The following is a 15,301-nucleotide window of genomic DNA, read 5'->3' on the forward strand; positions in this document are numbered from 1 at the left end:
TGTAGAAAGGAGGCGTTCCCGAGGCGGCGGCATCTAGGAGCTCGGCGACTCGCTCCAGCACCACGTCACGGCCGCCCTCCAGCAGCCGACACCGTAGCAGCTCTCGGGCCACCATGAGCGTGGCCCTGGAGTTTGCTAGCTCCCGTCAGGTGTACGGCGCCGTGGCCACGGCGTGGTTTGAGGCCCTTGCCGCGGCCCGCACCTGCCGTGGTGTGAGGGCAGGTGGCATTTGGTCGCGTCGCCCGCGCCCCGCAGCGTTCTGCGGAGCGCAGGCTGCCTAAGGCGCAAGGTTGAGGTCGCCCTGGGCCGGCGACACGGCGTGGGCGGGCCACGCTACCCAGCGGTCGGTGTTGGCAGCCGGGTCGCTTGACATCTGAACGGCGAGGCGGACGGAGAAGGATTCCGGCGCACCCCTACCTGGCGCGCGAAATGTCGGATTTCAGGTTCCGGCAGACCCTTGAGGTTCGAACACTGGGGTGCGTGTGGAGATCTCTCCCCTACCGATCTACGTCCAATCCCCTCGCGTGATCTAAGCTAGAAACAACGAACAACACAAGGGACACGAGGTTTATACTGGTTCGGGCCACCATTGTGGTGTAATAGCCTACTCTAGTGTGTCGTGCGGTGGATTGCCTGTGGGGCTGATGATGAACAGTACAAGGGAAGAACAGCTGTCAGCGTTCTGGGAACCGGGGTCCCCAGACTTGCCTGCCTGTGGCCTGCGGCGTGGCTCAAGTGGGGGCCCAACGCGGCCCATCTTCATCAGCTCAAGATCAAGACCCTTGCGAGGGGCCAAGCCTCGCAGGGGGGGCGACCGGAGGCTTCGTCAGAGGCAGCCTCGTCAGGCAGGCTCATGAGGAGGCGGAGAGATCAAGGCAGGGGTACCTCACGAGGAGCCCGTGACGCAAGCCATGACGATCGAGACCAGGCGGGCGCCGGCCTGCGCAGTGTCCTTGTTTCCCCTTTGGTGCAAATGGGGCAAGCACAGGCCAAGGCATCGGGCAAAGGTTACCATTCCGGTGCAACGAGACCAATACCAACAGAGTAGTAGGACAGAGGTCACCGTGGAGCCCAAGACGGCGTCATCACCAGTACTTTTGGCAGCCAAAGACCACCTTTGGTCAGGATAACTTGTACTAGATGTTCCCCTTCAAAACGGACAATTGTTGGCTCCCTTCCCGCTCATTATTTGGGGAGAGGCCCAGGGCCTCTATAAATAGAGCTAGCCACCACAGATAGAGGGATCGGACAGAGACACAAAGAGGGGACATACCTAGACATCTAGAGATCTGGTAGAGCCCTAGCAGAGAGAGAAAGAGAGAGGCGATTGAACTCACCCAAGAAGTTCATCGCACTAGCTCAAGAACACCTCTCGCGAGGCTGTTCGTCCCTTGTACTGTTCGTTATCAACCCCTGAGGAAATCCACCACACCACACACTTGAGTAGGGTATTACACCACAACATGGCCCGAACCAGTATAAACCTCGTGTTCCTTGTATTGTTCGTTGTTTCCGGCTTAGATCACGCAAGGAGATTGGACGTAGATCGGTAGGGGAGAGATCTCCGCGTGCACCCCAGTGTTCGAACCTCAAGGGTCTACCGGAACCCGAAATCCGACATTTGGCGTGCAAGGTAGGGGTGCGCCGGAATCTTTCTTCTGTTGTTCGCGTGCGATCTTCCGTCGTGTCCATGGCTGACGCTCGCCGGGCTCGTGCCGAGCGCCGGGCTGCTCTCGCCACCCGCGTCGCCCAGACGGCACCCGTCGGCGGACGCCGTCGTCGTTCCCCGTCGACTGCCGCCAACGCCACCACCGGCCCGGCGGGGAACGAGCAGCAGGCCTCGTCCCAGCATCCTTCGATGCGGCGGGAGGGCCGCACCGCCACACCGTCGCTAACTCCAGCGCCGCCCATCGTCGCAGCTCTCCTGGGTGGCTCCCAGGCACCACCCTCGAGCCATCACGTCAAGCCGTTCACCCACCGGATCAGCACCGCCTCCAAGCGCCGAGAAGCCCCCCCGGGCTGGGTGGCGCCCGAGACCGATCTAACCTTCGACTCGGAGGACCACCCCTTCAACCCCATCAGTTCGGGCGCGCTCCCAATGCTGTGCACCCCCACAATCTGCCAAGTGGCCATCACTAGGACCCTCATCGACGGTGGTGCCGGCCACAACGTGCTCTCGGTGCAGGCCTTCAGCCTCCTCCACGTGCCGTGGAGCGGCTCCAACCTAGCAGGCCTTTCTCGGGCGTCGGAGCCGGTTCCACCACCTCCTTGGGACAGATTCGCCTCCCTGTGACCTTCGGCACCTACAACAACTTCCGCACGGAGCTGATCGACTTTGACATCGCCCCCATTGGCCTCCCCTACAACGCCATCCTCGGCTATCCGGCCTTGGCTCGGTTCATGGCAGCAACTCACTCGGCGTACAACCTCATGAAGATGCCTGGGAGCAGCAGCGTCCTCGCCCTGTCATGAGACACAAGGGATGCGCTGTAGGTGCTCCAGCTTGTTTTCAGGTGGCCGCGGTGGCACAGCCCACTAGCACCGATGCCCTTGAGCCCAAGGGGGCTGCACCGGCTAAAAAGAAGCAGCTATTCACCCAAGACAAGGCGGAAACCAAGCAGGTACCAGTCGACGAGGACGGGTCCACTAGCACCACCTTCACCATAGGGGCCAACCATGAGCCCGAGCAAGAGGAGGCCCTGGTGAGGTTCCTGCGTGCGAACAAGAAGGTGTTCGCATGGGAACCTAATCAGTTAGCAGGGGTCCCAAGGGAAGTGATTGAGCATCACCTCAATGTGTGCCCCAATGTGCGCCCCGTGAAGCAGAAGGCGAGGCGGCAGTCCACTGAGAAACAGGCTTTCATCGTTCAAGAGACCTGGAAGCTAGAGGCGGCAGGAGTTATCCGCGATGTCCGCTACCCTGATTGGCTGGGTAATCCGGTCGTTGTGCCAAAAAAGGGAGGAAAGGAGCGCATGTGTGTCGACTTCACCAACCTCAACAAGGCCTGCCCGCAGGATCCATTTCCGCTCCCCCGCATTGACCAGATAGTCGACTCCACCGCAGAGTGTGACCAATTGTCCTTCCTAGATGCCTTCTCGGGCTATCACCAGATCAAGATGGCGGTATAAGATGTGGAGAAGACGGCTTTCCTGACCCCGTGTGGAGTGTACTGCTATACGTGCATGCCATTTGGGTTGCGCAACGCAGACACGACCTTTAAGCGGCTGATGCACATCGCCTTAGGCCGGCAGCTTGGGAGGAACGCTGAAGCTTACGTCGATGACATTGTGGTGAAGTCTCGTGAGGCAAGAACCCTGATACAGGACCTAGAAGAAACCTTTGCGAGCCTCAACGAAGTGGACCTACGGCTCAACCCGGAGAAGTGTGTGTTTGGAGTCCCCTCAAGCAAGCTCCTGGGTTTCCTCGTATCCCACAGGGGTATCGAGGCCAACCCAGAGAAGGTCAAAGCAGTCAAAGACATAGCCCGCCAAGGACCCTCAGAGAAATGCAGAAGCTCACCGGGCGTGTAACTGCACTGGGGCGCTTCATCTCCAAGCTGGGGGACGAGCGTTGCCCTTCTTCAAGCTGATGAAGAAAAAGGGCCCCTTCGAATGGATTGAAGAGGCCGACAGGGCATTCCAAGACCTGAAGAGGTACCTTACCAGCCCACTAGTGATGGTAGCTCCGCGTCCTCGGGAGCCCCTAGTGCTCTACCTTGCGGCCACCCCCTACTCCGCTAGCGCAGCCCTGGTGGAAGTCAAGGAGGAGCGTTGTGCCAAGGCCGCATTGACCGTCCGAACTGAAGCAAAGCAGAGCCGGGAGGGCCTCGCGAAGGCCGCAACCACAGCCAGAAAGGAACAGCCGCAGCAGGAGAACGCACCTGAAGCAGGAGGGGCCTCTTCAGGTGACCAAGCACTGGGGGCTCCGTCGTCTCAAGAAATGCCTCGACCTCTGGAGGACGCAAGCTACGCCAGCACCCTCAACCTCATCGAGCATCCAGTGTACTTCGTCAACATGGTGCTACGGGACGCAAGGGCGCGGTACCCCATGCCTCAGAAACTCCTCCTCGCGCTACTAGTGGCCTCACGCAAGCTGCGCCACTACTTCCAAGGCCATCCCATCAAAGTCGTCTCAGCATACCCCTTGGAAAGAGTACTCAGGAGCCCCAACTCAGCTGGGAGGGTCGCTGAGTGGAACATTGAGCTACAGGCATTTCAGCTAGAATTCAGTATGACCAGAGTCATCAAGGGAGCCGCACTTGCGGATTTCGTGGCAGAATGGGCAGAAGCGCCGGGTCTCGAGGCAGGCGAAGACCGATCACTTTCCCCGGGAAGCGAAGCACCGGACGGCTTGGTCATGTACTTCGATGGGGCGTTCTCCCAACACAGCGCGGGAGCTGGCGCAGTGCTCGTATCCCCTACCCAGGACAAACTCTACTATGCCGTACAACTCTGCTTCCAGCACGGAGAAAAGGTCTCCAACAACATAGCGGAGTACGAAGGCCTAATAGCAGGCCAGAAGGCCGCAATTGGCTTAGGGGTAAAGCGCCTCATCATCAAGGGCGATTCGCAGCTCCTCGTCAACTTTTCTAACAAGATATACGAGCCAAAGGACGAGCACATGGAAGCCTACCTCGCTGAGGTTCGCAAGATGGAGAAACAGTTCTGGGGCTGGAGTTGCAACACGTGCCCCGGGGCACCAATCAGGAAGCTGATGACATTGCCAAGAGGGCATCTCGGCGGCTGCCTCAGGAGCCTGACGTCTTCGAGGAGCAGCTCTTCAAACCCTCGGCGGTGCCGCCACTGTCGAGCATGGCGCAACCAAGGGAGGAGCTCCCTCAGCCGCCTGCCTCAGGAGCCCCGATCTGCGGCCCGGCTTCAGGGGCACACCTGCTCCTAGCGTTAGAGCCTCAGGAAGGGTGTTGGATCCCAGAGCTCAAGAACTACCTGATGCAAGGGACTCTGCCGGAGAACGAGGAGGAAGCGGAGCCTGTGGCGCGGCAGGCCACAGCTTATTGCATCAAGGATGGAGAGCTCTAGAGGAAACGACCAAATGACATGTCCCTACGTTGCATCTCCCGAGAGCAAGGGAAGGAGCTACTGGTGGACATACATGGCGGAGACTGCGGGCACCACTCGTCGTCACAAACCCTCGTCGGCAAGGCGTTCCGTAGTGGATTCTACTGGCCCACAGCGCTCGTCGATGCCGTTGAGTTGGTGAAGGCTTGCGAGGCCTGCCAGTTTCATGCTAAGCAGATCCATCAGCCTACGGGGGGTCTACGGACTATACCCCTCTCATGGCCGTTCGCAGTTTGGGGGCTGGACATTCGGGGCCCGTTTCCTCGGGCGCCAGGGGCTATTGCTACCTCAACGTCGCTGTGGACAAGTTCAGCAAGTGGGCTGAGGTGGAAGCCGTCCGCACAATCCCGGCAGGCTCTGCAGTGAAGTTCATCAAGGGCCTCGTGAGCCGATTTGGAGTGCCCAACCGCATCATCACCGACAATGGTTCGCAATTCACCAGTAATCTCTTCAAACCATACTGTGCTAACCTTGGAACGCAGATATGCTACGCTTCGGTAGCACACCCCCGGAGCAATGGCCAGGCCGAGCGAGCCAACGCGGAGGTCCTGAGGGGCCTCAAAGCTAGGACCTTTAATAAGAAGCTGGAGGCCTGTGGCAGGGGCTGGTACGACGAGCTCCATTCCATGCTGTGGTCAACCCGCACAACTATGACCAAGCCGACTAGCGAGACCCCGTTCTTCCTCGTCTACGGAGCAGAGGTAGTTCTCCCTCACGAAGTCCGGCGTCGCTCCACACGGGTCCTGGCGTTCAACGAGACGCAACAGGATGCCATGCGGGGGATGGATCTCGTGCTGGGGGAGGAGCGCCGCCGGGAAGCCGCGCTGCGGGCGGCAAGCTATCAACAGGCGCTGCGATGATACCACTCCCGCAACATCCGCCCCAGAACTCTTGATGTAGGGGATCTCGTACTCAGACGGGTTCTCTCCAGGGAGGGGCTGCACAAGCTCTCTCCCATGTGGGAGGGCCCATTCAAGGTTGTTCATGTCTGCAGGCCTGGCTCCGCGTTCTTGGAGACCACGGAGGGGGTACCAATCCAAAACGCGTGGAACATTCAACATCTCCGGAGTTTCTATCCCTGAGCGAGGCCTAGCACCTAGGAAAGGCCCGGTGCCTGTGAAGAAGGCAAATGCCTGTGAAGCTGCCGTGTTTTGGGAAAGGCCCGGTGCCTGTGAAGCTGCCGCGTTTTGGGAAAGGCCCGGTGCCTGTGAAGAAGGCAAATGCCTGTGAAGCTGCCGCGTTTTGGGAAAGGCCTGGTGCCTGTGAAGAAGGAAAATGAATGTGAAGCTGCCACGTTTTGGGAAAGGCCCGGTGCCTGTGAAGAAGGCAAATGCCTGTGAAGCTGTCGCGTTTTGGGAAAGGCCCGGTGCCTGTGAAGAAGGCAAATGCCTGTGAAGAAGGAAAATGCATGTGAAGCTACCGCATTTCGGGAAAGGCCTGGTGCCTGTGAAGAAGGCCAATGCCTGTGAAGCTCGCCGCCCGTGACACTCTCACGTAATAATGAGTGGGGCTGTACACGCCCCAGAGTCTCCGGAGTGCCGCCCTCGGGCCTCGGGGGCTCCCACCCACGCCCAATGGCAGCACTTAGCTCTGCGCTGGTGAGAAGACGTCAAAGACTAGAATAGGTGCCGGACGCGGCTTTCCCATTTGCTTTCTGTAGTTGGCTTGTTTATTTCCGTTTGAAGTTTTATCGAAGCTGTTGACATTCCTGGCTTGTGACTCTTTGTCTTTCTCGCTCGCTTGCCTCATTTTCTCCCGCACAAGTCTCGCAAGGGAGGTTCACGGGCGCCCTTGCGAGTGTTTTCTGCCCCGATCGTTTGGAGCTTTCCTATCCATGTCTTCTGCGGGAGCACCCCTCCCAGTCCGTGCCTCACGGGCATCGCGACATGAGCGTAGGACCTGGGTCGATCGCCCCCACAACCAAGACCAAAAGTTACCCCTCCTACTGATCCTTGCAGGGCACAAAGCGCATGGCGAGGCCACGGCCTCGAAAGGCGAGGACCGCGTCAAGCCCCACCGAGCTAAAATAATTCCCGCACATGGGTGCATGGCGCGGGAACACAACGCAGAAATAGCGGAAGCAGCATGATGGTTAATAGCATCAGTTCTAACACGCCCCCGCAGGGCCCTATACTACCTTTTATTTCTGCGCAGGAAAAGAAGGAGAGCAAAATGGGCGCGATTCGTCGTGCACCAACCCACAGCGAAGGTTCAAGCTGCTCCTGGCGTTGCAGGGACTTGTCAAGTCGTGCGATCGCCGAGGCATTGTGGGGAAGCGCAGATGCCCACATCCAATCAATCGCCACGCGGCACCCAAGGCCGCAGGCTGTTGGTGCCCGCGGCGCTTCGCGCTCGCCCCTTCGCTTCCCTGCTAGGCCAAGCCCGGGCGCTCCTTGGGCCCGGGGGCTACTGTCGGCGTTCTGGGAACGGGGGTCCCCAGACATGCCTGCCTGCGGCCTGCGGCGTGGCTCAAGTGGGGGCCCAATGTGGCCCATCTTAATCAGCTCAAGCTCAAGACCCTCGCGAGAAGCCAAGCCTCGCGGGGCGGGCGACCGGAAGCTTCCTCAGAGGCAGCCTCATCAGGCAGGCCCGCGAGGAGGCGGAGAGATCAAGGCAGGGGTACCTCACGAGGAGCCCGTGACGCAAGCCATGACAATCGAGACCAGGCGGGCGCCGGCCTACGCAGTGTCCTTGTTTCCCCTTTGGTGCAAAGGGGACAAGCATAGGCCAAGGCATCGGACAAAGGTTACCATTCCGGTGCAACGAGACCAAAACCAACAGACCGGTAGGACGGAGGTCACCGTGGATCCCAAGACAGCGTCATCACCAGTGCGTTTGGCAGCCGAAGACCACCTTTGGTCAGGATAACTTGTACTAGATGTTCCCCTTTGAAATGGCGAATTATTGGCGCCCTTCCCGCTCATTATTTGGGGAGAGGCCCAGGGCCTCTATAAATAGAGCTAGCCACCACAGATAGAGGGATCAAACAGAGACACAAAGAGGGGACATACCTAGACATCTAGAGACCTGGTAGAGCCCTAGCAGAGAGAGAAAGAGAGAGGCGACTGAACTCACCCAAGCAGTTCATCGCACCAGCTCAAGAACACCTCTCGCGAGGCTGTTCTTCCCTTGTACTGTTTGTTATCAGCCCCTGGGCAATCCACCACACCACACACTGGAGTAGGGTATTACACCACAACGGTGGCCCGAACCAGTATAAACCTCGTGTCCCTTAAGTTGTTTGTTGTTTCCAACTTAGATCACGTGAGGAGATTGGACGTAGATCGGTAGGGGAGAGATCTCCACATGCACCCCAGTGTTCGAACCTCAAGGGTCTGCCGGAACCCGAAATCCGACAACAGCCTCGCGAGAGGTGTACTTGAGCTGGTGCGATGAACTGCTTGGGCGAGTTCAGTCGCCTCTCTCTCTCTGCTAGAGCTCTAACGGACCTCTGGATGTCTATGTGTGTCGATCTGTCTTTCGATCTCTCCGATCCCTCTATCCTTCCTCTGTGGTGGCTAGCTCTATTTATAGAGGCCCTGGGCCTCTCCCCAAATAATGAGCGGGAAGGTTGGCAACAATTGGCCATTTTGAAGGGGAACATCTTGTACAAGTTATCCTGACCAAAGGTGGTCTTCGGCTGCCAAAAGCACTGGTGATGACGCCGTCTTGGGCTCCACGGTAACCTCTGTCCTGCCGCTCTGCTGGTCTTGGTCTCGTTGCACCGGAATGGTAACCTTTGCCCGATGCCTTGGCTTGTGCTTGCCCCCTTTGCACCAAAGGGGAAACAAGGACACTGCGCAGGCCGACGCCCGCCTGGCGCCCGCCTGGTCTCGATCGTCATGGCTTGCGTCACGGGCTCCTCGCGAGGTACCCCTGCCTTGATCTCTCTGCCTCCTCGTGAGCCTGCCTGATGAGGGTGCTTCTAAGGAAGCTTCCTGTCGTCCACTCCACGAGGCTTGGCCCCTCGCGAAGGTCTTGAGCTTGTGCTGATGAAGATGGGCCGCGCTGGGCCTCCACTTGAGCCACGCCGCAGGCCACAGGCAGGCAAGTCTAGGGACCCCCGTTCCTAGAACACCGACACACACGTATACCAGCCATTGTACCTCTATAGTTAATTGGGCCTCCCTCTTCCCCCACCACACACCGATAGTCGAGCACTGCAGGTAGGTATCCATGCCATAGAGACAAACTGCAAATGTCCCATCTCACGTTCCAGTAGGCCAGCCACTCTATATCTTTGACATGGGCACACACAAATTTGTTGGCACTCTTTATCGATCGCGCGCGCGCAGACACACACACACACATCATCCCTCTCTTTGATTCTATGGACAGCTCAAGTCGATGATACCTCCACTCTCTTCTCGTGGATCGCCCCCTCTATATATATGTTATATCCAAGACTCTATTTCACACACATTGCATACGTTACATTTTTTGATTGACCCCCCCAAAAAAACTCTCAAGAACACACACACTATATCTCTCTAGGTTTGTATCTCTCTCACACAACCCCACGTAGGTGGTGTACGTATACAAGAAGAGAATAGGTGCACCGTGCACGTACTCACGCTTCGTGCCAAGCCACACCCGCGCGGGTACACGGTGGAGCTCATTTATTTACGAAATGGCAGCCCACATGCTAATTTGAACGCCTGTAGCGGTTGTTTACCTAGGGAGGTCGTGTACCACGCGTCCACGAAACAAAGTTCGACTTGACGCGTTGCCGCATTATTTTTAAATGAAGTTATAGTGCTCAATGGCACGTACACAGAATATAAAACGATTTTTATGGAGAAAAAGGTAGTCCGCTCACAATATACAATGGAGCCTGCCTGCCTGGTTTGTCGCTCTTCAGAGTATCTCACACAAGGCTGCGGTGGCCTCTCTCTACCGTTGGTCACTAATCCGGCTGCATCCCGACCGTCGGGGGAAAGGGAGTGCGGTGGCCTCTCTCTCTCTCACCGTTGGTCACTGATCCAGCTGCATCCCGTCCTCCGGGGGAAAGGGAGGAAGTGCATCATTTCTCCGTTCGATGGTGCTGAGGCAGCACGTCCCGATCTGCGGTACACGCCGTTCTCTCTGACCAAGCTCTGGCGCGGCAGGGCCTACGCCACCTGCTCGTAGATTCCGCCCGCCGCTGCTCACCTAGTTACATCCCGACAACCTCCAGGTATCCCCTCTGGCCTTGCTCCATTGCCCGTCTTACCACGTCGCTGCATGTGGATCTTCCATAGTTATTTGCCCAAAACATAGCTCGTCTGGCGTACTTTCCATATTGCATTCTCACCCTCACACCGTTTTAGACAAACACAACCGTGTTGTTATCTTCCCTTAGGACAAGGAATATGCTTCTTTTTTGTCGTCGCATGTGTCATCAACTGTTATTGGCCAGTAATTGTTTCCTTTCTACCTCTTTTTTGCAAACAGGGCTATCCATTTCACCTCATTGCTATTGCGACCTTTTGGTGAACTGCACAAATCACTTTTTCTTCAGAGTGTTTTGTGTAGTTGTACTAAAATGTCACACGGGCAACGTCTCTACATTTTAGTGCGACTACACAATGGGAGATTGGTTTTGCTCTATCCTCCTCATCCAACTCCGAGCCTAATCTTCTCCAACTAGTTAGTCTTAAGAGAAATTGCAAAGGTGACTGGCTTCTATTTGTGTGTTTATTGTTTCATCAGCAGTCCACTATTATCATAATCACACTTAATATCTTTGGAACAGGGACGCTCAACTCTATTTTAGTGGATTTGCACAAAATGATCGGAATGTTGCATGCTCCAGACAACTACTTTTTTTTCCCAACATGCCTTGTTGATTTAGACAGAGCTGGGGGGACGTTGCTGCCAATGAAAGCATGGATCAATTTTAATTTAGCACCTTCTCACAACTCCGTCTTCAGCTGTGATGTAATTATTAGCTCTAATCTCCTAATAATTGACATGCATTAGCAAGGAAGTTAGTTTTTTATTGTTTCCGAAAGAGCATCGATGGCAAGACACGCGAAACAAAAGCTGAAAGCTCACACCATTGTACAATTTCATGTCGCTGGAAAATTATTTGTATAGTATTCAATTATGTAAAAAAATGATGGAAGCTTGATAGCATTGCCAGAAGCGTCTTCATCATCCGGGTCCATGTGCCATGCACACAATTATACTCCTTCGTTCCTAAATTGTTGTCTTTTTACAAAATTCAAATGGGCATATTTTAGGGTGTAGATTCACTCATTTTGCTTCGTATGTGTACTCCCTCTGTTCCTAAATATTCTATTCGTCTTTCTAGAGATTTCAACAAGTGACTACATACGGAGCAAAATGAGTGAATCTACACTCTAAAATATGTCTATATACATCCGTATGTGCCAGTCCATTGAAATCTCTAAAAAGACAAATATTTGAGTAGTCACTCGTTGAAATCTCTAGAAAGACAAATACTCCGGAGTATATTTAAGAACCGAGGGGGTAGTGCACAACCGCATGGGAGACTCAGCCTGGCCATTGCGCCGCATTAATAGTGAGTAATGAGCACTCAAATCATAAGCCCCACCTTTCCCACTGTAAGTTGCTCTGAAGAAGCAACCATCAATACGCTCTTCTTTGAATCCACTCATACTACTCCATCCGTCACTATTTATACAGAGCGCTTCAGAAAAAAAACTATGGGACCAAGGAGCCTAGCGATCGGCCTGAAAAATAGCATTGGTAGTTATAGCACGTCATCTATTACTAGAGGGAATAATGCATACACAGATGCATGCAGTGCTTCCACCCCGGGTACACACATGCATGCACTTACTCCACTCCGTAGTAGTACAGTACATGGAGAGAAAATTGTGGACTTGATTGCGGTTACCACGCCCTAATTAATTGAGCATTAAACCAAACACGTCTAAAGTCTCTCTGGTGGTGGAAATGCATTGAGAGAAACGCATCATAATGAAGCACGCTCTGTAAACTGTGACGGAGGGAGGAGTAGTATGAAGGTGCAAAACAAAGTACGCGTATGGATCGGTCAACGCACCTCCTCTTGGCATATCACTGACATGTGGGACAGGAGTGTGAGCAAACCGATCTCAATTGACGGCAAAGAGCCAACCCGCCGTTCCTTGAGAGAGACAAGGAGCGAGAACACACATACGGGCTTGCACGGAGGCCAAGATATATTCGAGCATGGTTGGTTGATCGATATCATTCATTACATGTTGGGCTGCCTTTTTCCGCCCTTCTCCGGAATAAACGTGTACTTTATCAGAGATAAAAAAATAAGAGTACAGACGCTCCACCATGTGGTTCTAGTAGTAGTACTACTCGTACTACTGTGCTTGGCTCTTCGCCTCTTCATGAAGTCGAACAATGATGGTACTCCGCATGTTGGGTACGACAGTGTATGCCTCTGACAATCTGACACCGAATGGACTGATGCATGTCCACCGAGGGTAGGTTGCATTAGTCAAAAGGCGTAAGCGAGCTTCACCTTGTCGTACAAGCTTCTCCTTGTTCTGCGAGTTGACGGGACACACCAAAAAGTAGTGCTAGTCCATACTCCCTCCTTTCTGGTTAATATGGCTTAATCTTTTTTGCGGGTAAATGAGAGAGCTTTATTCATATATAAGCATTCTTAGGATGATCAGCCAAGACACTGGTCACTAGAAAGCAAGGTACCCCGCAAAAAAAGAAGTAGGAAGTGAGGTGTTTCATCAAGCCAGCTCTCGGCCACATTCAAAGTGCAGCAAGCACGGTTCGCACGAAGATGCGCCGCAAGGTTTGCTGACCTGTTTACATGCTGAATAACAAAAAAGAGGAAAATATTACCGAGCGCTACTATTTGTAAGAGGATATGAGCCAGAATTAAGCGAGAATTGTGGTGAGTCTTCCATGTAATCAACTTCCATTATCACATGTGAGAACCCTCGAAGAGAACCAAATGTGTTGAAAATTGCTTTATCACATTTTAAAATTATAATAAGAGTGCAGACGCACCTCCATCCGGTTCCTAGTACTAGTATAGTATGTACCTTTTATAGACTATAGTAGTAGTACTAGTAGACTTTGCGCTTGGCTGTTCGCCTATTTGGGAAGTCGAACAATAATAGCACTAGTAGTATAGTGTATGCTTCTGGCAATCTGACACCGAATTAACTGTTGCAGGTCCACCGCCTGAGCGAGGGAGAGCTTGCATTAGTCAAAAGTTTCTCCTTGTCCTGTGAGCCACCGCGCGCAAGCTTCTCCCGTCCTGCAACCTTCTCCTCATTCGGCAAGTTGACGAGACACAGCAAAGTAATGCTAGTCCATACTGCCTCCTCTCCGGTTAATATGGCTTAATTTCAAATGAGATAAATACACTGCCTGTCACTGTATATTCGTAAAAATACGGTCAGTAGACTTCATAATACGCTCATTGCGCTCAATATATATATATATATATATATATATATATATTCCGGTGTTTATACGGTCACTATCTCACCCTGACTGAGTATGTGTGTGCATGCACGTGTAGGTTGAGCACTTGAGCGTGACCGTGTGTGTTCCGTCGTGTGCTTGGACATGCATGCATTAGGGCGTCACGCGCGTTTTTGCGTCCATGTGTACATGTGACTGTTGCATACATGTAGGGGGAGTACGTGTAGGGGCCACTAAGGAGCAGACAAATCACACAGTAAGTTAGTCGGAAGAAGCAACCATCATTTCACTCTTGAATGACACATACGCAATATAAAATGGTTAATATGGAGAGAAAAAGAAAACCACTATATATACACTAGCAAGAGCCTAAGCTACAAGCATGCTTGCTTAGGTTGCTCTCTTCACAAGCATAGAACGACGTGCCTGATCCCGCAGCTGGGGGAAGGGAACAATGTTCTGCGTGGACGCGGTCGACATCGGCGAGGGAGAAAACCCATAGTCAGTGCCGTAGCTCCATCTCCATGTCGATCTTTCTCTACTTCTACCGGCTTCTACTTGTGATGAGTTTATGTCTCATGAACTAGTGCCAGTACTATTACTCTAATCACACTTCTTCAATATCTTTGCCATCAGGGATGCTCAGGTCGATTTTAGTGGAACTACACAAAAGCATCGTATGATCCGAGGGTGCCAGTCGTCTTTCCTTCGACAGGTTCTACCTGGCCAGGAAATTAAATCATGTTTAGGGTTTAGGGTTTAAGTCGTAGTGACCCCATCAGTAGTTTTTCTTTCGTACATGCTCTCACAACTTTTTTCTTTAGTTGTGAAGTAAATATTGGCTATGATCTGTGAATCATTGAGATGCATCAGCATGCGTGTTAGTTTTCCTTTGTATTTGATGGAATGTTGTAATGGGGCAACCTTGGAATAGGAATGAAAATGGAGGGGAAAGTTTCCGTTTTTCCGGAGAAAAAATGGAAACGGAGAGAAACCAACGTTTCGTTTCATTGGATCGCGCCATCGAGCAAAACCAACGTTTAAATCACGTCTGTCGTGTTCATGTCTCACCCTCCTCCATGGCTCGACCTCACATGGTCGCTCAGCATGCCACTCACCGCAAACCGAGTATACGATAACTTTCCCGCCTGCTTGTCGATGGATCGCGCCATGGATTACTAGCACTACTGAAAGAGATTGACGAGTTGGGGGAGGACATCTAGCTGTAGCACGGACTCCCAATAACATTTTACATGCGTGTTGTAGCCGGCTATTGCAACCTTTGAACGCGGAGCAGCCGCTTGCACCCGAAAGCGGCGCGGGCGACGCTCTCTCGGCCGGCGCGCCGCTTCAATGCCGGCGCCAGTGAGAGGTCGCGTCTGCTCTGGCCGGACATGAATCTGGCACGGACCGTTTCGGGCGGGAAGCACGCGCGGGTGATGAAGAGCGTTCGGGTTGGTCAGGACTAGCCGTGACAACGGTCCGGACGTGCGCAAACAAGAGATGTTGTACGTTAATATTGCTGCGTATATAATTAATAGCGTAAATAATGTGCCAGTTGGAAAAATATGATTGGAGATGGAGATGGAAATGGAATTTTACGTAAACACGGATATGCATGTCTATGTCTATGTGTGTGTGCGCGACGACTCTCGCGACCTGGAAGCGGGGGCGTGTTTTTGATCGAGTTTTCTTTCTTGGTACGTTAGAAAATCAGTTTGTCTAATTCACATGTAGATGTTATTTAAGCATATCACATCTAAGCTCCCACAAGTATATGATGTAGCAACAAGAAACAAAAAAAACTA

General features: G+C 53.5%; 1 protein-coding gene across 1 annotated transcript in view; it reads right to left on the minus strand.

Moving 5' to 3' along the window:
• Positions 1-277: 277 nt before the first annotated feature.
• LOC125535098 overlaps positions 278-15,301 on the minus strand; it is a 30,324-nt gene continuing 15,300 nt past the window's right edge. The window contains exon 3 of the mRNA XM_048698148.1: positions 278-417. Within this exon, the coding sequence (XP_048554105.1) occupies positions 278-417 (140 nt within the window). The remainder of the gene's footprint in view (positions 418-15,301) is intronic.

Source organism: Triticum urartu, chromosome 2, assembly GCF_003073215.2.
Source record: "Triticum urartu cultivar G1812 chromosome 2, Tu2.1, whole genome shotgun sequence".
Taxonomy (NCBI): domain Eukaryota; kingdom Viridiplantae; phylum Streptophyta; class Magnoliopsida; order Poales; family Poaceae; genus Triticum; species Triticum urartu.